Below are 23,547 nucleotides of genomic sequence, written 5' to 3'. Positions count from 1 at the left end.
GAAGCTTTTGTTAACTACAGTGATGATGTACTCCACAGATATGATTTTTACATCCATGTAAAGCATAACTTAGTTTAGAAAGAGTCCTAGTGACTTAATATCTCCTACTTTACAGGTCTTAGTAGGAGGCTTAGTAGGAGGAGGTTCTAATTCAAAGACAGAGGAGATGATCATGGCTGACGGTTGGGGTCAGCTTAGCTCTACCTTCCCATTACATGCTTATGTCCTTAATTATTCCTGAACTTCAAATAGCTTTACCTCAAAACAGCAACTGAAATCCTAGATAAGATTTTCATTTCATCTCATGACCTTGCAGAAGATTTTATCTAAAGCGTTTTCACCTGTTACCGCAGATGTAATTGGCTTGAACCTAGAAAAGGGACAAAATAGAAAATTCAAATAGAAAGTTGTTTTGGGAACGCATACAGCTGGCTTGACAGCTATTTTTACTGTGTCAGCATCTCCTGATATTTTAATTATATGGGAAGGAAAGGGATTTTACCAGTGAAACTTTGACTTTGATTCCTAAACCAGCCATAATTCCAGAACACATGCTGTTGTTCTCTAGGACTTGATGTTCAGCTAGACATTACCTCAACAGAAGCAGGTATCATGTTTCAAATTATGTCTGCACAGCTAGGAACTCTGAAGGTTTTAATAGAATTAATCCCTAGAATAACATCATTAATTTTCTTTCTTCCTTATTAAGAGTTTTTTTTAAAAACATTTAAACAGTCCAAATCAGCAGTGGGATAGTAAGATGTCATCAGTAGACATCAAGAAGAATGGGATGAATTTGTCAAAATAACCTTATCACTCATTTCTGGTAAAATTCAATAAAAACAGGTAATGTCACAGGTAGATCTCCTGTGTGCCAAAGTGCTGCTCAATATATTCTATAAATAAAGAAAGAAGATAAGATTTCTGCCTAGAAGATATTATAATTTTAAAAACTGCAAAGGAGTTGAAGCAGCAGTGATTTAGAGAAGGAAGGTGAAACTTAGTATCAATAGCCAGTATCAGTAGAAATGTGTCTTGCTGTTTCTAAAGAACAGTGAAAAATTCCAGGCTTTCAAATATTTTAAATGTCTACTTGCATCATAAAAATAAATAACTATATTTCTAAGAAAGCAAATGCAGAATATTATGGCTTTTCAGCTTTTTCCCCGCTACCTTCAGGCCTCTTTGCCTGAATGTAATGAATTTGCCATATGTTTCAATGAATACCTTTTGTGCAGGTGGAACACTGTATGTTCTTAGGCATGGGCTTGAAGATTACAATCATGGAATAACTTAAACTGGCAAGGAACTCTGGTGGTCATTTGGTGCAATCCCTTGCTCAAAACCTGTTGCTCAGGGCCAAATTTTGAATATCATCAAGGATGGAGATTCCATAGCCTCTCTGGGTGACCTCTTCTGGTGCTTAAGCGTTCTTGTGAAACATGTTTTTCTTATATCTAGCCAAAATTTCTGTTGCTGCAACTTGTGAGCATCGCCTCTTGCCCTTCTACTGTACACCTCTGAAAAGACTCTGGTCCTGTCTTTTGTATAACCCCACTTTCTCATTGATAATGAAAGACGATGATTAGATCACCTCTGCACCTCTTCTCTACTCTGAACAGAGTTCTGCCAACAGCCCCTTGTACATCATATGCTTTTGGCCATCTTGGTGACCTCTGCTCAATTCACTTCAGCTTCTCTGTTTTGTATCATGGGGACCCAAACTGGACAAACTGGCCTCCAGATGCAGTTTCACAAGCCCTTAACAGAGAGGAGTAATCTGTTGGGTAGTCTCTTCCAGATGCAGCTCAGCATGGGGCTAGTCTTCAATGCCACAGGGATGATCCTGACTCATGTTCAACTTTTTGTACACCAAGTGTAGGTTTATTTGCCTAACCCATGGCTTTAGGAGGTACCCAGAATGCTCCCAGCCAGCTCGTAAACCTAATAATGGTGACACAGTGAGGACTGTCAGCAAATGTGGTAAGGTGTTATATTCCAGAATATTAAATTCCACCAGAAATGTTCCTGTGTTGAAAGAGGAAAGAGAGAGGCCTCTCTTTGTCATGTATAAGCCACTGTGTACTCCTTAAAAGCTGGCCAGTATTTAGCCCAGTGATTAACCCACATGGGACAAGAAGATTTGTATGAACAGCTGAGGTAGATTTGGACAGAAAACAGACCCCCATCAAGACTAAATCCTGATTATTATTCTGTTCCCCTTATTGCACCATTCATTGGTAGTCTTACCTGCCCTCACAGGCTTCCTATTTCCCTTATCTAACTGGACTGGAAATCCTGAGGGACCTGGAAGTCACCATTTGAAGGTGGTGAAGGGTATGGATCTTCTCTTCCATTTTGCCAGTTCGAGGGAAGGGAGCAGCCAGAAACAGGCATATAATTTATATCAACTCCTGGCTACATGGCTGGTGCCACTGTGAGGGGTTTGGCTTTTATGGCAATGAAGTGTTCTTCAATGACTACAACATGCTAGGGAGGAATGGAATCCACCTGTCCAAAAGGGCTAAGGGAATCTTCAGCAGTAGGCTGGCTAACTTGGTGAGGCAGGCTTTAAACTGAAAGACTTCGGGGTGGGATCTGCTGCGAAAGTGCTCACACCAGCACGTCCAATGCGGGAGTAAGTCAGGCCAAGCAGTGTGGTAACAAATGTTCTGTAGTTGTCTCCCAAGATGTGAAACAGAAGAGTAATCACCTCAAGTGTATTTATACAAATGCATACAGTCTAGGCAACAAACAGGAGGAACTGGAGCTCCATGCCCACTCAGACATCATAGGAGTAACTGAAACATGGTGGGACAACTCAAATGATTGGGGGATCACAATGGACGGTTACAGGCTCTTTCATAAGGACAGGCAGGGTAGAAGAGGTGGAGGAGTCGCACTCTAAGGAAAACTTTGGATGTATTGAAGTCAACTATGGTGATTGTGACTGCTCTATCGAATGCCTCTGGGTTAAAGTCAAAGGGGTCATCTCCAAGCAGGACCTCACAGTGGGCACCTGCTATCGACCTCCTAACCACAACGATGCTGATGAAGTGATATTTGGGGCACTAAAGCAAGCTTTTGGCCAACAGAACCTGGTCTTGATGGGTGACTTCAACCACCCAGACATCTGCTGGAAGAACAATACGGCAGCTCGCTTGCCATCCACCAAGTTCCTGGAATGCATAGATGACTGTTTCATCATACAAATGTTAGATATGCCAACCAGGAATGAGGCACTGCTGGACTTGCTATTCACAAGCCAAGAAAGTCTGCTTTGTAATATCTCGATTAATGATAGCCTTGGCTGCAGTGACCACAATATTGTGGGGCTTGGGATCCTGCTGAGTGTGCTGAAGGTCAGCTCTAAGACAAGGATTCCGGATTTTAGAAGAGCAGACTTCAGTTCACTCAGGGCTCAGTTGGGAGGTATTCAATGGGAAGCTTCCATGGAAGATAAAGGAGCTAGCGAGTGCTGGGAGTTCTTCAAGAACTCTCTATGGGAAGAACAAAGCCAGTTTATCCCCTACAAAGGAAAGGGAAGTAAGCGGAGCAAGAGGCCCCCTTGGCTCAACCATGACCATCTGGGTCTACTCAAATCCAAAAGGGAAGCATACCAGAGATGGAGAAGTGGAGGATTATCCGTTGATAGCTACAAGGGCATTGCCAGAGCATGCAGAGGTGCAGTTAGAAAAACAAAGGCCCAGCTCGAATTGAAACTGGCCTGGCCGTAGATGTCAAAAATAACAAGAAAGGTTTCTTCAGGTAGGTCAACCACAAGCAGAAAAAGAAGGAAAGCACAGGCCCACTGTTAAACAGAATAGGAGAGTCAATCACTAACGAGGCTGAAAAGTCAGAGGTCCTCAACACTTTCTTCACCTCGGTCTTTACCAGCACCGTTGGTTCCCAGCCTTTGGGAACGAAATTGACGATTGATCCAAACACTGACCCACCATCAGTGAAGGAAGAGTTAGTACATGAATTATTACAGGAGCTTGACCCCTACAAATTGATGGCCCTGACACCATCCACCCGAGGGTGTTGAGAGAGCTGGCTGACATCATCGCAAGGCCACTCTCCACAATCTTCAAGAAGTTGTGGAGAACGGGGGATGTCCCAGAGGACTGGAGGAAGGCAAATGTTACCCCTATCTACAAGAAAGGCTCAAGGGAGGATCTGGATAACTATAGGCCCATCAGCCTTACTTCAATCCTTGGGAAAGTTATGGAACAAATCCTCCTGGGGGGCCATCACAAGTCAATTGAAGCACGTGATTGGGAAAAAACAACATGGCTTCGCTAAGGGCAGATTGTGCTTGACAAATCTGGTGGCCTTCTATGACAAAGTGACTTGCCTGGTTGACATAGGGTGGGTGGTGGATATTGTCTACCTGCACTTCTCCAGGGCCTTTGATACAGTCCCCCACAGCCTCCTCCTGCAGAAATTAATGCGTTACGGCCTAGACAAGTTGCCTGTGCAGTGGGTAGGGAATTGGCTGACAGGCCGCACCCAAAGGGTGGTGGTAAATAGCTCTTTTTCAAACTGGCAACCCATCACAAGTGGAGTCCCCCAGGGATTGATATTGGGCCCGATGTTATTTAACATCTTAATAAGTGATCTGGATAATGGATCAAGTGTAGCCTGATGAAGTTTGCAGATGACACCAAATTGAGTGGGGAAGTAGACACTCCGGAAGGGAGAGAGGCTCTGCAGAAAGATCTGGATAGGCTGGAAGAGTAGGCCAGCAAGAACCTTATGAAGGCCAACAAGGACAAGTGTAAGGCCTTGGCCCTGGGAAAATATAATCTGGGAGTGCAGCACAGACTGGGATCCACCTGGCTGGAGAGCAGCTCTGTGGAAAGGGACCTGGGGGGCCTGGTGGACAGGAAGCTCAACATGAGCAAACAGTGTGCTGCTGCAGCCAAGAAGGCCAACAGGATGCTGGGTTGCATCAAAAAGGGCATCACCAGCAGAGATAAAGAAGTCACTATCCCACTCTACTCAGAGCTTGTCAGGCCACACCTGGAGTACTGTGTACAGTTCTGGTCCCCGCTATACAAAAAGGATTTGGACAGGCTGGAAGGGGTCCAGAGAAGGGCCACCAAGATGATCAAAGGACTAGGAAGCCTGCCATATGAGGATAGGTTGAGAGAACTGGGTTTGTTCAGCCTTGAGAAAAGGAGGCTCAGAGGGGATCTCATCACCATGTACCGGTACTTAAGGGGTAGCTACAAAGAAGATGGAGTCTCCCTTTCTACAAGGAGTCCCATGGAGAGGACAAGGGGGAATGGACAGAAGTTGCTCTTGGGGAGATTCGGATTGGACGCAAGAGGGAAATTGACTCGGCCACGTTGGACACCTTCAAGATTCGGCTGGACAGGGTGCTGGGCCATCTTGTCTAGACTGTGCTCTTCCTAGAGAGGTTGGACTAGATGATCCCTGAGGTCCCTTCCAACCTGTGATTCTGTGATCTGTTAAAATAGCTGTTTTTCTATAAGAGACAAGAAAGTATGATCTGACAATGGGATACATAGCAGTTAAGTATTTTCAATCTGGTTGGATTCTTGAACTGTATTTGAATTTGAAAATAGCTGCCAGCTCCCTGAAGGAGTAACTGGAGCACAGTAATTTTAGAATTCCTTCATCATTTGTGATAGAAAAGGTATTCTATGCTCTGCTACTTGCATGACTTTACTAGTTTTAAAAAAGAAGCCAGATTCTTCAGTTTTTCAGACAATATATTTATTAATAAAGTGAAAGAATCATCTGACCTTGCTCAGGTTGGGTGACACTTTGTCAATTTTGATGAGGTGATGCCATGAATTGCACTGTATCTTCTGAATGAGGATACTGGAAAATTCATTTTTAATGCAATATCAAAGTGGCTGCCATGTGTAGTACTGGTTTAAATGCACCAAGAGAAGACAGAGTACATGAACATTAAGAGAATTAAAATGTAGATGGATTTCTGTACACACATTGTTTTATTGTTTTAATTTTTAGAGTACCTGAAAATAAGCCAGGCAGTTTGTATCCACATGATGAGACAGATCTAGTGGTTTATTATTTACAAATCTAATACTGATACCTTCACATTGAGGGAAGGCTATGTTTAAGGCTAGTGACGCTGACTTCAGTGGCGTAACTGGAAGTCCAACTTACAGCAAAAATGGAGAAATATTATGTTCATTCTGTCCTACTTTCAAATCTTGAGGCGTGTTGCAGCCTTATACTAAAAAACAGTCCAAATAAATGATAATGCTGTAAATGTTTGCATTGAAGGGAAATGGATTATAGAAAAGTGGCAGAAGTCAGTTCTTTCTTGTAATCTTAGTGTTTCAAAATTAAAATACTGGTAAGTCTGATTTTTTAGCTCATATTTTTAAATTAAAACCAGCTAGAAAAACAGGAGCCAAAAATTATATGTATCAATTATAAAAAAAAAAAATACAATCAGTGAGTTTTGTCCATTAAGGGAACCCTTGTTACTTTGCCAGCCAATTAGCTTGCCTATGAATGTAAGAACTGCTTTATTTTACTGCTGTTATAAATTTATTGCATTAATTCATAACAAATCAGTTATACTTTCAAAGAGTTTATTGATATCTAAATTATCATTTCCAGAAACTATAAATACTATTCTTTTATTTCTTTTTTAAAAGGAGTGGTGCTAGTAGAAGTTTTTAAACATACCTCTTTTTAAGGAGTACTGAAATAGAGGAGTGACACACTTAAAATGTAAGGATAAAGTGCAAACTAACAGGTTGCTTATTTTTGAAAGAATAATTTACAGAATTTGAAACCACCTACTCCCTAAAAAGGACTTAAAATTTGGTTTCTCTTTGTGATCAGTTCTTGGATCAGATTCAAACAGAATGATCTATTAATACCATAATTCATTTTAGTAGTGCAGACTAAGGTTTTTTCTTTAAGGTTCCAGAATTTAACTTTCTGAGCCTGATCTGAAGTGAGGAGAAAATTTCCTTTAATTTTAGAGGACAAAGGAGGAAACCTGTATTAACATAATTTTCTGATTAAACAAAAGTAATGAAAAACATATTTTGAATATGTTTGTCTTACAAAAAAATCTTACAATGAATAAATGTCAGTAGTAAATCAGTATGTGGGTCTATTTTTCTATATATCAAAACCTCAGTTCTTAATTGTATGTTGTGACTTCTTTACCATTTGAAGAGGACTGCCTCAAGTATTCAGATTGTGCGTTGCTTCCCTGATATTAAATGTTTGAAGTTATAAAACAAGCTGTTGTTTTTTAAATTGATGTTGTCTTTATTCCTGTTAAAACAACATCAGTAAAGAAATGTTGACTTAGAATGTACATGATATTGTTTTTTCAGCAACTGTAAAAAGACTGAAATACTTGAAAGCCAAAAGAAAACATTCTTTTTAAACTAGAAGTGATACACCATATATTTTCACTCTTTTTAGGCTCGTCCTTTTGTGTTTAGACTTTAGGTAGTATAAAGTAAAAATTATTTGTGAAACAAGACACTTCTCAGTGAATCAGGATATCTGGCACATGAATCTAACTTACGCACTGGTGATAAATGATTTTTTTGGAAATGTCATTTCTGTGTTCTACTCTATCAATTTTGTTTCGATTCATTTTAACATTTCTCTTGGTTATTTTTCTTTTAAAGGTCACAGTTTAAAATTCATAAGTTATACAAATCAACAGAAAAGATGTTGATTTTTTAAAATCATTATCATCCTAATTGTTGAGCAAAAATGAGAAATAACAACAGTTCTACTTTTCCATTTTAGCTCTTGGGTGAAAGGAATACAGAAAATGATGGAATATGTTAAAAAAAAAGTAGATCTAGTAATCAGGCAGTGTCCAGATTATGAAGAACTTAGTTTGAAGAAACAACAATGGACTGCCCTTCTTGAAGATCATCTAAATAAGGTACATTATAATCTGTCGTCATCTTAATGCATTCATGACCAGTACATTGCATTTCCATAATTTAGCTATGTCAATATTAAAGTTGACTCAAATAATTACAAATAGCATATTGGTTTGTTAGAGAGCACACAGTAGTTGTTAGAACGCTGAATGCTGTTATCAGCACAGATGAACCTAAATCTGTTCCGAAAAATATTCAGCTCTTTACATGAGAACATTTTACCAGTGATCTTCAATAAAGCATGTATTTGCTTAGATAATGAGCTATTATAATTTGCTCTTTTGGAAAAGAAGTGAGTAATCAGGACTGTGCCCTGTGTGCACGTTTCCTATACTGTTTCTGTGTATTCTGTTTCATTTGGCTGATGATAAAAATAGAAGAATGGCAAAACTGAAGGTTAATAAGCATGGTGACTGTGAACCACAGAAAATTTTCTGTAAGGCTGAAGGAGAGTAGGTTCTGTTCACTGTAAAAATTCCCTTTATTAATTTATTATGCTGATGTATCAAGGATGTCACAGCCTTGTTTAAGCTGCTGAATGCAGTACTGCAGACCTTTTTAATGACTTGTCAGAGATGGAATAGACACATGGCTCCTAAATAAGGTTCTATGTGTAAATTCAAATTGAAAAATATAATATTTCAACAAAGTTCATAATGAAGGAAATCCCAGAGTGTAGGCCAAAAAAAGTAAGTAAAATTTAATGACTGAATAATTAAGTCTGCAATCAGATGTTTATAATGAACTGTTCTGAATTGAAAGGGAAGTCAATTTACTATAAACTGGTTCCTTTACGTACAACGTAAGTAGAAGAGGCCTGGTGGTATTAGAATGCAGTGAAAATACTGTTGTGTTTAGCTGGAAATAACAGGTCTGCTGGTAGCTGTTGTTGGTCTTGTAGAAATGATGGTACCAGCTTATTGTGAATCTTAATCTAAAACTTCAATTATTAAGGTAATTTTTACTCAAAACTGTAGACCTCAATTTTAACATAGTTTCATTCTCAGTTTGTTCTAATTCCTTTGATCCCAGTCTTGCATTAGAGAACACTCTGAAGATTTGAGTCATAATACATGAATTTTCATTACAGTGAACAGTGCTTATTGTTATATTCCTACCAAGCAAAACACTTTCATTTCAACCTTCTGCTAATGCAAAGCACCCCAAAGAATCTGGTGCTAAATTAAAATACCCATGAGCTTCATTTAATAAAGTTTGAACCTCAGTCAGCAGCCACTTCTTAAAATCTATGGTATAATTCATATATCTTATAATAACTATACATACTATGTCTAGTATCATCTGCCTCTGATCTTCATAAGCTGTTTTGATATCATCATGCACATATAACATCTTACAATGAAATGGAGTTGTGTACATGTATCTGCACAAAAATAGGTTTCTTGGCTTGGCAGAGAAGATTTAAATGTACTTTCTGAAAAAATAAAAAAGCATAATAAAAGTATTTCTGCTACGGTTATAATATCTAGGTTATAATGCAGTTGTGCCTTACTGAAATAACAAGCCTGGGTTATTTAGGATAAAGGAAAACACTAGCAACAAAATGAGAGCAAACAGGATTATTTTTTTTTCTCAAATCCCGACTATACCTGTTAGAATTTTCTTAGGAAAAATAGTAGAAATTTCTTCCTTTATATTTTCATTCCTGAATTTCCCTGATTATATGAAGTATGTAATCTAAACACCAACAGACAAGTGTTACTTCACTTTTTCTGTACAAAGTGATGTTTTATACTGTGTACTTGTATAGATTAACTATATAAATAATGCTTTCAAATAAAGGTATCGCAGTCGATTAAAAAAATCACCCCGATGCTTGCAGTTGGTATGGAGATTGGTTCATATTTGTCTGAGTCGGAAAGAGTTTTGAACAAGCACCTTGAACTTGCGAAACAAATGAAGGTAAAATAAAATGAAGCTTTAATGATGTTAAGTACTTTAAGAAACAAGTGCATGCTGTACGCCAGTCTAAATAAGGTGAGAGGCTGAGTTTCTTGTGCATTCCTGGAAAGAACACAGGTCTATAGTTTAGCTTAAAACTGTAGTTAATGAACAAAACAACAGAAAACATTACAAGGTAGTCCTTCTTATATCATTGGTTGTCCCCATTGTCCTTATCATATTATTTGTCACTACTTCAGGATCCCAGTATTGACAGATCCCTTCAAATGTGGTTTGCTGCTCCTACCCTGAGGAACCAAGTTTAAAAATTGTCTAGACAGTCAGAGGCACAGAAAACTCTTGTGGTTTATTATGCCAAATAAAAGGGATGAATCAGCAAAAAATGAAGAAGTGGTTCCCAGGTGGAGAAACTCTGAAGCGGGCTGTAAAGTTGCCATCAGATATTCATTGGTCATGTTAGGGATGCAGCCACAGTACGAGCACTGCAGGTCTCAGCTCTGTAACACAGATGAGGCTATTTTTAAGTCGCATCCAGGGCCTTTCCATCTCCTGTAGCAGTACTGCATTATCTGAAAGAGGTTTAAAACCAGTTGAATCCCCTCCATGATCTTGGCACAGGTGCGTTTTTTCATGGCTAGGCTGAACAACGTGGCAGTATATCTTTAGGGGTATCCTATGTTCTAGGAATTCTTAAAACTCCATTATTCCTATGGAGTTCTTTTTTTTGTTTGAGGCAACAGTTTATGGAACCCAAGAGCTGGATCTGTACAGTGTCTGTGGAAATAAAACTAGCTTTAAGAAAATTCTGGAGAGCACAGACTAAGAATATGAAAAGTTCAGCAGATGAGCAAGACTCTTTTTTGTTCCACAAGACTGTATAATAGCTTTTAGTGTCTTTTCTGCTAAACGTTTGCATGGCAGGGTGTTACCTTTGTTAGTTGCAGTGTACAATCTGCCCTGACTATAGTCACCTCTCCTACCTAGCCTTTCAGTGGATTGTGATATGCTAGTATTTGTGCTCTTGGCTGAATGCCAGAGGTACATATGCTAAGTGGTTTTGAGTTAAATTTGTAAAAGTAGATAAGCACATAGCTATAGATATATGAACCTATGAGTTAAGACAGTGAATCCGAAAACCAGAATCCCACCTGAGTCATGGAAAATGTTAGTAACTCTGCTCTTGCTCAGACAGCATACTGTGACTTTTCCTGGGTCTGAGCAGTTGATGCAGTAACAGATATGACCCACCATTTACTCTCCATCTGATTTCTGCAGATTTGCTGCATGCAAGAACATTGGTTTGGGTTGGAATACAGGGTAGTCTACCATGATGGGCAGGCATTAATCTGGAACTAGGAAGCAAGTATTGATTCAAGAATGAAGATATGAATGGAACTAAGATTCATAAGGCAAAATGGTACAGGGAGAGGCCTTAAAACAATTATAGCAGTAGCCTTATGAAGACCCAGTGCTTCTGGAGTCTCACTCTAAAGTGGACACTGAGTTCTACGAGAATTGAATATCAGACAGGCAGCTAAGAAGGATTTAGATTCGAGAGAATCTGTTCAGAAAGTTGGGCTATACTGTTTATTAAAGGAATTATATCAGTTCTGGATATCGATGTTCCCATATGGAATGCTTCTGTTGTTTTCATCCTTACACTGTGATGTAGCTTACTTAATCTGAATGTTGAGATTCCTACCTTTTTTTTTTCCTTTCAGAATAGGTATCTTAATAACTATATCCATAGTTTTTAAGTGTCAAAATGTTACAGGAAAGCAATGGTTATTTTCAGCATATAATGACGATCATGAGCTCTTCTTCAACTAAGTAATTGAATTTTATATAAGAAAGGAATACTGGTGAAAATTAATGTGATATCAATATTCACAAGTCCTTTTCAGCCATTATACATATTGTTCTATGCTTGTTCCCTCAAAGGAAACTTCACATGAACTGGAAGAAGCTGGGAGAATCATCAAAGATATGGAAGAATTTGAACCTGAGCAGGTGGCAGCTTTTTCTAGCAGAACTGACTTTCTGAACGAAGAACTGAAAAGAATTGAAAAAAATATTAGTCCCAAACTAGAAATTCTAGAAACTTATGTGGCCTTTTTAAAGTCAGCTATGGAGGTAAAGATTACCTATTTAGTCTCTAACCAAACTGTGAAAATCTTACATGTGAAAAATGTGCTTTTAGCTAGCTAAGACAAATCCTGTAGATGCTGTGCCATGGAAACACTGTAAGTCTTTGTAAGATCCTTTCTATTTTAAAGGAGATCTGTTCCATCAGAGCAAGCATCACTCGTCATCAAACTTGCATCAGCATAATGACTAGTCTATGTAGGTTTTGTACTGATTTAAATCAATATAATCAATTCAATACCAATATAATTTTGGTAGCTGTGCTAATGATGCCCAGGGCAGTTAATTTTCATTTTGATGTAATGTTTGTTTTAATATTCTGTAACACTGTTGTTATTTTACATTTAGAAAGAAATTGAGGATGAAATGGAACATATCAGATAAAATTTGCCGTAGGATTTATTTATTTGACGATAAACTGCCAAAAATTTGGATTATGTCTACTTTTGATTATTGGTAACTTCAGTTACTTCATATTAAACAGATCTGTGAAAATCATTGCATTGATACACTGGTCTATAATATCCATGTAACGGTATGTGCCAAAAATTGAACAAATTGCTGCCACCTGTCTGCCAGACATCTACTGGCTTACAGGTTATTTAAAACTTTTTGTTTTTATTATTTAGTGTTTGTATAGGTTTTAGGGAGGGTGATAGATCTTAAAACCTGGAAAAGATTCAGAGGCTGCTATTCAATTTTATCATGTCTGTATACCTTCTGATTATAGCAGCTCAATTTTCAATTTGTTTTTTGATGCTTATTTTATGTCTATCTGTAGGTGAGTGATGATATTCAAAATTTGAAGGAATGCTATAAATCAGAACCACTACAGACAAACAGGGAGGCTGAAAATAAAATTTCAATGGAGTCAGCTAATACTCAGTGGCAAAAGACTATAAAGAAGATTTTTTCAACCCAAAATATGGGTTGCAATTTTCTTAATTTAGTGAATATGGTGAGTATAATCTAATAAACCGTATTGAATATTTGATGTTTGCCTGTGATGAGGTCTAATCCTAGTTCTGTGACTGATGGATTGAGATTTCTTCAGTACTTAGTTTTAAAGGGATTAATGCTGCTATATACTTTCAAAATATGGAAGTACTATTTGACTGCTAATGGAATTATAAGTAATATAAAAAGTTTTGTGTTTAACAATAACAGAGCCCTTAATAAATGATCCAGTACATGCACATAAATATAAACATGCACATATCTGGGTTTTTTTTCATGTTGGAAAGCAGCATATATGCAAGCACAGTATTTTACTTCCACTAAGAGGCAGTCTTTGCTAATTGAGTGTATGAAGTTCTTCTAAAGAAATGGGTGCTAGAGATACTTCCTTACAGATAACTTTTCCTTGTGTCTTCACATTCTGTCTTGGGTTCAGCTGCACTGCCTAGACATGCCTACCTGATTTGCCAACACCCCTTCATGAGATGATCATTTGAGATGTGCAATCACTCCCTAAGTCACCCCGAAAGCAATCCCAATTAATGTAGACAGCCTGGGTACCCAGCTGTTCTTTCTGTTTTTATAGGACAGACTAGGGAGCAGTTACACGAGGCTCAGGAGGGGGAGTGTTTGTTGATAACATACAGCAGCATGCAAGATGAGCTGGAAAAACCTTCTTAAGAAGGGAAGGTGCTCAGGCAGTTACTGTAGGCTAAAGTGCGTGCTGTCACAGCTGGATGCAGCCAGGCACAGATAAGATAGTGTAAAGGCAAGTTGAATGTGTGTGAATGTGAGATTGTACTGCAGTCACTTAAAGTCTAAACATATCTTCAGCTATCATCTCTCTAAAGACCTGGAAGTGTGTTGCCACTGTATTTTCTGCTACTCTGTTCCCATGATATTCTAAGGTTGTAGCTTTTAAGTAGCTGGAAGATAGGTATCATACAAGTAATTTACAAACACAATTTTTCTTAAAAGAAAAATTCTGAAATGGGAAAAGCAGGAACAGCATTACCCAGATTTGTGGTGTTTCTGTTATGGGCTCTGTTAAAAAGAGTTAAAAATACCACATGTTCAAATATTAAACATTTTATCCCTCCCATGCTTCAGTGCTGTGCTCCTTATCAGCAGGATAAGGAGTGGTCTTTTCTTCATCCTCTTCACTTTCCAGTTGCTATTCCCCAAAAGGCCATTTTGGGTAGTTCTGTCTATTCAGAAATTACTTTATTTTGTATAAGTGTTAAACAGCTATCAGATGGCAATAATTCAGTCATTACTGACCCATTCTACGTTTTCAACTTCAACGTTAGCCGTGTCCTCAGTATACAAATTCTGTTGATCTATGCCTAAGAGAAGAGTGTATTTAAGGACACCTAGAATACCAGAAATTTTCAAAGGAGTTATGCCAGAATAGTTGGTTTTTATTAAGCTTTGTTGAGACTTTAATACTATGAAGTTTTAATTGTATTTTATAAAAACATATGTGGAAAAAAATGTGTCTGTTTATTTGCCAGGTAAATGAAAGTTTAATATTAAAAGTAGAAAAATGTGTACGAGTAACAGAAAATATCATTATTAATCTGAGTAAAGAAAAGAGAGAGCTCACCGATCTTTGGGCAATCTGGAATTTTAAAATTACCCAAGTAAAACCTGTCAAGCAACAATGCCAGATATTTAAAGAACAACTAAAAATCGTAAGTAAAACAGCTAGGAAGAAAGCAACTGTGGCAAACATTTCTAGATTGTTATTAGTTTGTCTGTTACTCTCTCATCAACTAGTATAGGTATCACTTGATAGGGAGATGATCAATAAGATACTTTTCAATAGTCTATTCTGCCATTTAGATAGTCATCAAGAAACATTAAAGGTTTTGATCTCTTGCCCTTATTCAAGCACATACAAGTCCAAGTCCCCACTTCAAATTTTAGGTTTTAATCAAGTCCATATACTATACCAGCAGTACTTTAGTTTTTTGTTTGGTAGTTGTGTGTTGGGGTTTTTTTGTCTTTTTTTTTTTTTTTTTTCTTTTGGCTTTTGGTCGGGTTTTTTCTTAAGCACCATTTTGTTGTGACTTCATAGTTACTAAACTAAACTGTGTCCCAATAGTTGCTGAACTCAAGTCCAACCGTGTTCGTCAGGAAAGACAATTGAAACTTCCTTGGCACAGGGACAGCATGCAGTGTTCCTTAAAAGCAACAGTAGCTAGGCTAGTAGCAGAACCAGAGGTTCATAGACACTGTTTATCAAGTGAAACTTGTCATTTAACCGCAACATGTTATTGCAGAAAATACACTGTGTGTATGGGTCCTCTGAGCTCAGCGTCCGAATCATTTTTGCACACTGTCTTAAATGTCTTAAAGATTTCCTATCACCCTTGTCAGTCAGAGGGTTTGAGACAGAGAGGTTTATAGTTTTTTTTTAAAAAATAAAATTAGTAATCTTAACTTCAGAATGTCTCTCATTTTTTCTTTCTTTTTTTTTTTTTTAACTAGTAATGAAATTTACAGAGAGCATTTGGTTGTCTGGTTTGGGGAAGGTTCTTGTTACAAATTTAAATTTTAGTTTAAATTGGTTTTTTGTTTACTACAGATAGAGACTCTGAATTGTTCGATTATCTTTTAGACTACCCATGGATTAGAGAGTCTTCAAGAGGCACTACAGCTTGCAGCAACAGTTGACCTTGGAAGTGACCTTTTTATTGTTTTGGAACTAGAAAAAAAGCTTAACCAAATGAAACCACAGTTTCAGGTGAGAAGCCAAGCTAGTGAAGTGCACTGTGGATCAAAAGCTCTTGGTACAGTAAAGATTCATGCTCATATTATGTTTTATATTTTACATTACTTTTCCAGACGGAAGGGTTTGTGTGTGTTTATAAGGTAAGGCAGAAGACATTTTACCTTCAGTGTCCAGAGAATGTCTTGCATGGTGTTAGCTAAGTATGAAAGTGACACACAAGCATTGGGGTGGTGGAAGTATGAGGAGAGTACCAGCTTCATACTTTTGAGTTAGAGCTGTTCGGAAGCAGAGGTGTGTCATACTGAGCTTCCTATCTCCTCTGAATACTGTCTCCGAGTTTTAGCAATTCAGTCTGCCATTCTCCTGCAAGTCAGTTTCACTTTTTTGATCCAAGGCTGTTTCTGGCTGATAGCTGAAATTCATGCCTAGGAAAATAAAGTATGTGGAGAGTGTTTTAAAGAGCATGGCACTGATTTCTCCCCAGGGTAATGAACCATTGTTAGTTTGTTATTTCATCAAATGTAAGGGAAAACTTGCAAATATATTTGTGTCATTTGAGTAACTTCTCCTTTTCTAGCAACTGAATGCTGAGCTTGAGTACCTGATAAAATTATTAGAATTGCCAAGTCAGAAAGGATTTCCTGTAAAAGAGAATTCTGAGAGAATAAGTGAGCTTATTCATCTCCATCAAACAGTAAAGGACACAATGACAGAGTATGATGAGATTTTCAACAAGACAGTCAAATTCCATCACATTAAAAAAGAAGTGAGTATAATCTCTTAAAATATACCTTCTTCCCATTGCAGTTAGACTCTTTTTGGAATTGGTGCCTGTCATCTTTCTTTTTCTTCCTCCAGACAAAGAGCATTAACCCACCTGGTGATCAGAATTAAAATTTTGGATCTAAAACTGCATGAAATTTGGAGAATTTAAAGTTCAGATCTGAACCCAAATTTAATTACTTAAACATGTCAACAAAGTTTAGGGTAACACATTATGGGTAAGGAAGGAATTGTAAGCTTCCTTTCACATTATTTTAAACACACACTGATTTTTGTTTCAATATATTCTAGCTGGAATATCTATCAAAATCAGGAGAACTGGATATTCCTGAAATATGTGAGGACCCCGAAAATGTGCACCATGCTAAAGCCTACCTTGTGAATGCTCAGGAGAAACATGCACACATCAGACAGCTATATAAACTACTTATTAACCAGGGAGTGGATATCTTGTCTGCAGTGCAGCAACCGGTGAGTCGAATTAGAATGATCTGTGAAATCAAAGATAAATAGGAAAGAAGATTATTGAAGCTATCTGACTTTCAGATGTACAAAAATGCATTAATGTGGAAAAATAAATACAGAGCTTCAAGATCCTTTTAAAAGAAAGTAAGACAGTTGATCATTTTTAGATTTCTCCTTTTGGAGTTTGCAGATATACAGCCATCAAATTAAATGAAATATCCGGGAATAATGAAATTTATTCTTCAGTAGTTACTCACATTACAAATTGCTTTTGCCAAGAGAAAAGAAAAATTAGTTTCTTTGAAATCTTGTTTTAATTTTTAATGGTCTGTGAACAGATCTGACTCTGGAAAACATTGAAATAAATTTGAAATAAGAAGGAAATTAATCTTAAAATACCAGCGCTTTGAAAAAAACCCATGACTTTCTGTTATCTAGTGTTTGTGCAGCTCAAGGCCCTCTTGGTGATTCTGTGAATGCCACATCTGTCTATTAGACTCCTGCTACTTGGTAAAGGTTGCCGTGCATATTTATTCTCCTATAAAAAAAAGGATAAAAAAAGAACAAAAAGGAAATATAATAATGGTGTTACCTTATTAATGGATTTCAGACTGACTTGCATGGCAAAATGGATATCATTTTAGAACGGAGTTATTTATTTGTCACAGGACTGTCATTGCCCTGTATTCATTTACTAGGGAGAAAGCAAGACATTACCTCATGACCTGCCTAGATTATCCACATTGCCAGTCTGCTCTTCAGACTCCATAAACTGATTGACAGCAGAAAGGTGCTAATCTCCAGGTGGCAAAGGACTAGAGTAGGCCACCTCCTTTTTGCTCAGAGTTATGACTTTGACCTAAAACTACGCCTCAGACCACTATTGATTGCAACCGCTATACACTTTCTGTCATTACAGTGGAGGTTTAACAGTTTACTCTAGCCCATTGGGACTGACTATGCATGTTCTACCTCAAAATTATTTTCATTTTAGATTGGTTAAATCAGTACATTTCTTGAGTTTCATAAGTTTCTTGTCTATTCCCTGTTTAGAATTGCTTGAATGTTTCTATAAAGAATCTGAAGCAAGAGCTTGCTAGATTTGAGTGTGATAGCATTAGCTGGAGCTCCAAAGCCGATAAATACGAGGAAGAACTGTCACAGCATTTCCAATACTGCAGCACTCAAGAGGAGATAAATGAGGTAAATGAGATAAATCCCAACACGTTAGATGACTGTTAAAAGGGCTGTTGTGTTCTGTAATATATGTTACTGTTTACCATTCCCCTAGATGCTTCGTACATATACATAAAAGTTGATTTTCATTTTACCAGCAACCTTTGATCCAAGCAGCAGCAATAATAATCTATGGTCCATACCTCTGCAGTTCAGGATTATATCAATTTGTTGGGCTGTCAATGAAGTGCTTTCGCTGTACCAAGAGGACTGGAAATAGAGCAGCTATATTTTGTTTGGCTTTCAGCTCTGTCAGCTCCATTTGAAATACATGAGTTTTCAGATTTCTTTCTTATGAAGCTAAGGTTTCAAACAAAAGTAGAATTTATATATATTGCAGTTGTAAGGTTATTAGAAAGAACTCTGTCTTTTAATGAAAAGTTCAGAATAATTTAGTACTTAACATTTTTTCAGAAACCCAAGATGTGATACTTAAAAATTGCTGGAAGAAAATTGTATATTCTTTGGAACAAGGTATTAGAATTTAGTATTATGGAACTTAGGTTAGGAAAAATTACTTATTTAATATGATTATTAATTTAGCATCTTAGTAGGCCAAATGCAGATCTACTCACAGCTTAGCAGGCTGCGTTGGACAGATGTCTGAGCAAAAATTAGTTTAGGAAAACATTCCATAGAATGAATTTTCTCAGACTGATCCATTAAAATAAGAGGCTGATGGCCTCAACACTTAATATTCTGTAGACTGCATTTCTGCGCATCCATGAAGTACAGAAACTGCGTTCTTACCTGGAAGGATTTCACACTAATTTTTCCCATAGTGTGATGCATAGGTAGTAGAAACACAGTACACTGAAAGTTATATTTTCTTATTTTATCTTTTGCTAAGTAAGTCCACACCTGGAAAAAAAAGACTCTATTTTCTCGAAATCACCAAAGAAGAGGTAATTGAGATTTCTGTCCCAACTATTTTTAATGAGAGAATTATTGTTTGGATTTTCTTTTCTTTTAAAAAAGTATCCATTTTCACAAAAAATGTGTTTTGAAATTGAAAAACATTGTGCATCAAAAAAAGGTATTTTTATTTCTCAATTACAGTTCTAGTCCCTTGTCAGTTATAAACTGAGTGTGTTTCACTCTCTGATCTTCTGTGCATCAGTCTCTTGTGATGTAACTTCTTGGCTGATGGTAGGAGGCAATAGGAACAGCAGGTGGTATAGGAGAAGCACTCTGGCAGAGGGAACCGTCCTGTAGAAGAAGGGAATGAAAGCATGAAGCCTAAAACATTTTAAGTTTTTACTGAAAATGTCTCAAATTTGCTGAAGAAAAAGTTCACTGAGCAGCCTGTATGTAAGGCTGGCCATAGTCAAAGATACACAGTTATACTAAACGAATCTCTTGTTTCTGTCCTTTGATTCTGGGGTTGTATGAGGGCAGGAGATTGTGAATCCTTTCTAAGAATTGTTTTTCTATTTTTATTACATGTCAGACTTCCAGTGAGAGCAGGAAGTAGAAGAAAAAAGCAATCTTCTGTCTCTCTCAAATTTAAATGAAAAGTGTGTCAGTGACATGTATTTCTCACCACATGCCCTATTGCAAAATGTAACATTTTAGCTTCTCATAGTTGATGGACACAGTCTGCAAAATAATCGCGTGGTATATTTTCAATTATAGTGTTAATTGTTAGTAATTGATTTTTTTTTCTTCATTTTAAGTTGGGAAAACCATGTTGGCTGGTTAAGTTAAAACCTGTCATCCCCAGACTTAATTGAACCTTGAATGTAAACTGACTGAAAGGTACCAATTTGGCATGTGGATATCTTTTTCTTTAGACACAATTGGCTAACATACCTGTATATGCATTAATCCACTGCCATTTTTCTTCTTTTTTTTTTTTTACTAAGTATTTATAATAATTCTGTTTAGGGATCAAGAAACCAGACACTGAACTACTTCAAGGATGTTAAAGTTATGACTCTTCACTTCAGTATTTTAAATTCTGTGAATCTTAACATCAGAAATTAGTCTGAGTATTGCTAGAATCCAGCAAGACCTGTCTGAAATAACAATTGTTTTACCATCTACTATGTCTAAGCAAACAAATATTTCATGTGCTAGCAGCAAGCAGCAGCTGTTCATAGCTGTCTCGTGGTAAAGAGCCAACCAGATAATATAGTTGTGATTTACCAGTATACAAAGCAAACTTTAAAGTTGACTGAAAATTTTGGAATTCTGCTGTAAACACTTAAATTAGTTTACATTTAATGTGGTGAATTTAAGTGTGTAAATAAAGCATGTGAGTGAGGGCTTTCATGATTAGATTCACTGGTGTTTGAAAATATCATACTTACAGGACTTGGCTAGCTCCTTGTGTTTGTACCATATTAGTGCTTCTATAAGAAGCAAGGAAACAAATACTTAAATTTATAGCCAAGGATACATAGCATGAGTTTTGAAACAGTCTTGGACGACAGAAGAGTAAAATGCATGCCTTTTGTGTGCCTTCTCTAATTTAAAGAGAATGTGCAAAGGCCAGAAAAAATGTTTTATGCCCTCTATATCTTTGAAAGAAAGGTATAAGGAAAGCTCATATGACTTTGACATCTGTTTTTGCCAGTTCGGGCTTCCTGCATCACTAAGTAGCTTGGGTAGCAGCCTGTGAAGAGCCACAGTGCCCCACTGCATTAATACTGCAATCATTTGTGTTAAGGCTGAGTCAAGCCTCGGGTAACTGTAGCTTAATACTACACTGAACCTGTTCATAGGATTCTAAGTGACACAGTTTTTTATATAAGATAACTTTTGCAATGAAAGAGCCTTTTCTTTGATCACTTTAAAAAAACATTTGTGCATGTCTGTACAAAACTTGCAACAGAAGAGGAACATCCTGAAGGAGGTTCTCAGCTCTCACCAGTCATCTTCTTTCCTCTTCATCGTGTAATTATTTATACACTTATGGAAAGGTATGACTAAAAATGTGGATTTTAACCATGGAGGGGTAATGAGCTCTTTTCACAAGACAGTAGGAACTGATACTTCTTAGCACATTTCTCACCTTGTAATTTATTTTGATTGTGGTCCCAGAATTAAAGTAATCATTAATGACTTGAACAGCACCTTTTCTTTCTTCCCAGTTTCTGACTAGCTTTGCTTCTGTCTGTTCTTTAATCGTTGCCACTTCGAAAATCTATTTTCAGCAACCTGCTTTCATGGGCTGTTTTGATTATTAGTGCTACTAAAAGTTTTATGTTGTAATAAAAAGGGAAGGGTAAGTGGATAACAACACTGAAATACCTCCTAGACTGGTTCACACAGGAATCAAAGCATTTTACTGGAATTGTACTGTTAACAAAAATATGTTTAAAGCAGCTTTATACCTTGCTTTTTCAATTTATTTTGTAGTTGTGTGATAAATCGGAGCAATTGGCACCTAAACCCCTCTCCTCCACTATCATTCTCCACCCGTGACAGGCCAACTATAGTTAGGAACAGCTGCCTGATTAATGACTATGACACAATGGACAAGTTACAAAGTTCCATTAAAGTTGTCGGCTGAAGTCACTGGGGTGTATTAGGGTGTATAGTTCCTTTAGTATTTCTCATTTAATTTTGCAGAAAATAGTGGAAAACTGAGATACATTTAGACTACTAAAAATTGACAGCCATATATTATCCTTGATACAATTGCTGATGATAACAGAAGCTGTGTACATGCACTCTGAGGGGGTGATGTACAAGTCTGAGCTGAATCTGTTTTTTCCACTGAGGCTAAAAGAGAAGGGTGACAGCAGCTGCAGACCTTTAACACATGAGCCATCATATCTGAAACAAGGCGATCTAATTTCACATACTGCTATGAGGAGAGCCTCTGGCCTTATAAATGATCACTAGCTTATGTATGTGCATAAGCCAGTGAAATAAACTAAAATAAACTCTTGCTCATCTCTTCTTTTCCTCAAAGTTAAACCAGCAAATAAGGCTCTTGTGTTCTGAATACAAAATATTGTTCTGCAGAAGTGGTTTGATTAAGAGGGCTTTTAGTTAGATTTTATTATTCTTTGTACTTAGATGGAATAAAGAGCCTTAAACTAATTGGAGATCACAGTGCCAGTGATAGAATTCCCTTCCTTTCCATTACACTGAGTGAACACCATCTGTTTATTCACCGCTGAAATAACATGGCAACATCCCACTACGTGAAATGAAAATGAAGAATATATCCCTTGATGGATTAACATAAGTATATAATAATAATAATGATTGATTGCTAGCTGTTCCAATAACAGTAGCTGCAAAATGAACATTCATTACTCCCTGGATTCTTTGGCAGGGAGGGGAGCAGGGGTAACTCAGTAGGAATTTTTAATATAAAGAAAGCCTCAAATATGTTAACTAAATAGCAAATTGTGGATGTGACCTGACCTTGTTAACACTAATCAAGTAAGCTAAGTTATTTTTATTTGTGTGTCTAAAGGAACAGGCCATAAAGTATTAGAACTGCTGCATTTCTTTTATATCAGTTCTTTTAGAGAAATATAACTTTACATAATTTATTCTACACTATCCTAAAAGCAAAAATTGTCAACCCAAAGGATGTGAAATTCTCAAAACAAAAAACTAAACTTCAGTAGTTTTAATACTCTTCCATTTCAAGCTTTTTTAAATTATAAAGAATTTCAAAATGTGATAATGGAATTCCAATATAATTAAAATAGTACCTTTTATAAGGTACCAGTAGCATATTTTAAGTAGGTTTTATATTTGTCTGGCTCTTGTATCTGTTGCTTTAAAGGCATTCAGAAGTAACTGTAATATCATAGAATCATAGAATTGTTTAGGTTGGAAAAGACCTTTAAAATCATGAAGTCCAACCATTAACATAGCACTGCCAAGTCTACCGCTAAACCTACATGTCTTCTAAATGCCTCCTGGGATTGTGACTCAACCACTTCCCTGGGCAGCCTGTTCCAGTGCTTGACAACCCTTACAGTGAAGAAATTTTTCCCAATATCCAATCTAAACTTCCCCCAGTGGAACCTGAGGCCATTTTATCTTGTCCTATCACTTCTTATTTGGAAGAAGAGACCAACATCCATCTCGCTACTACCTCCTTTCAGGTAGTTGCAGAGTGTGATAAGGTCTCCCTTGACCCTTATTTTCTCCAGACTAAACAACCTCAGCTCCCTCAGCTGCACCTCATAAGACTCATGCTCTAGATCCTTCACCAGCTTTGTTGCCCTTCTCTGGACACGCTGCAGCACCTCAATGTCCTTCTTGTAGTGAGGGGCCCAAAACTAAACACAGTGTTGGAGGTGCAGCCTCACCAGTGCTGAGTACAGGGGGATGATTCCTTCCTTAGTCCTTCTGGCCACACTATTTCTGATATTGTATAGGATTTCTTGCAGTTGT

At 37.3% G+C, this 23,547-nt stretch overlaps 1 protein-coding gene across 1 annotated transcript in view; it reads left to right on the top strand.

Moving 5' to 3' along the window:
- CCDC141 (coiled-coil domain containing 141) overlaps positions 1–23,547 on the top strand; it is a 101,172-nt gene that overhangs the window by 49,941 nt on the left and 27,684 nt on the right. The window contains exons 9-17 of the mRNA XM_064451719.1: positions 7,789–7,930; positions 9,735–9,854; positions 11,796–11,987; positions 12,781–12,957; positions 14,471–14,650; positions 15,580–15,705; positions 16,271–16,459; positions 16,768–16,947; positions 17,995–18,144. Of these exons, the coding sequence (XP_064307789.1) occupies positions 7,789–7,930; positions 9,735–9,854; positions 11,796–11,987; positions 12,781–12,957; positions 14,471–14,650; positions 15,580–15,705; positions 16,271–16,459; positions 16,768–16,947; positions 17,995–18,144 (1,456 nt within the window). The remainder of the gene's footprint in view (positions 1–7,788; positions 7,931–9,734; positions 9,855–11,795; positions 11,988–12,780; positions 12,958–14,470; positions 14,651–15,579; positions 15,706–16,270; positions 16,460–16,767; positions 16,948–17,994; positions 18,145–23,547) is intronic.

This window comes from Phalacrocorax carbo, chromosome 5 (genome assembly GCF_963921805.1).
Source record: "Phalacrocorax carbo chromosome 5, bPhaCar2.1, whole genome shotgun sequence".
Taxonomy (NCBI): Eukaryota; Metazoa; Chordata; class Aves; order Suliformes; family Phalacrocoracidae; genus Phalacrocorax; species Phalacrocorax carbo.
This window is presented reverse-complemented; position numbering and strand designations above follow the sequence as displayed.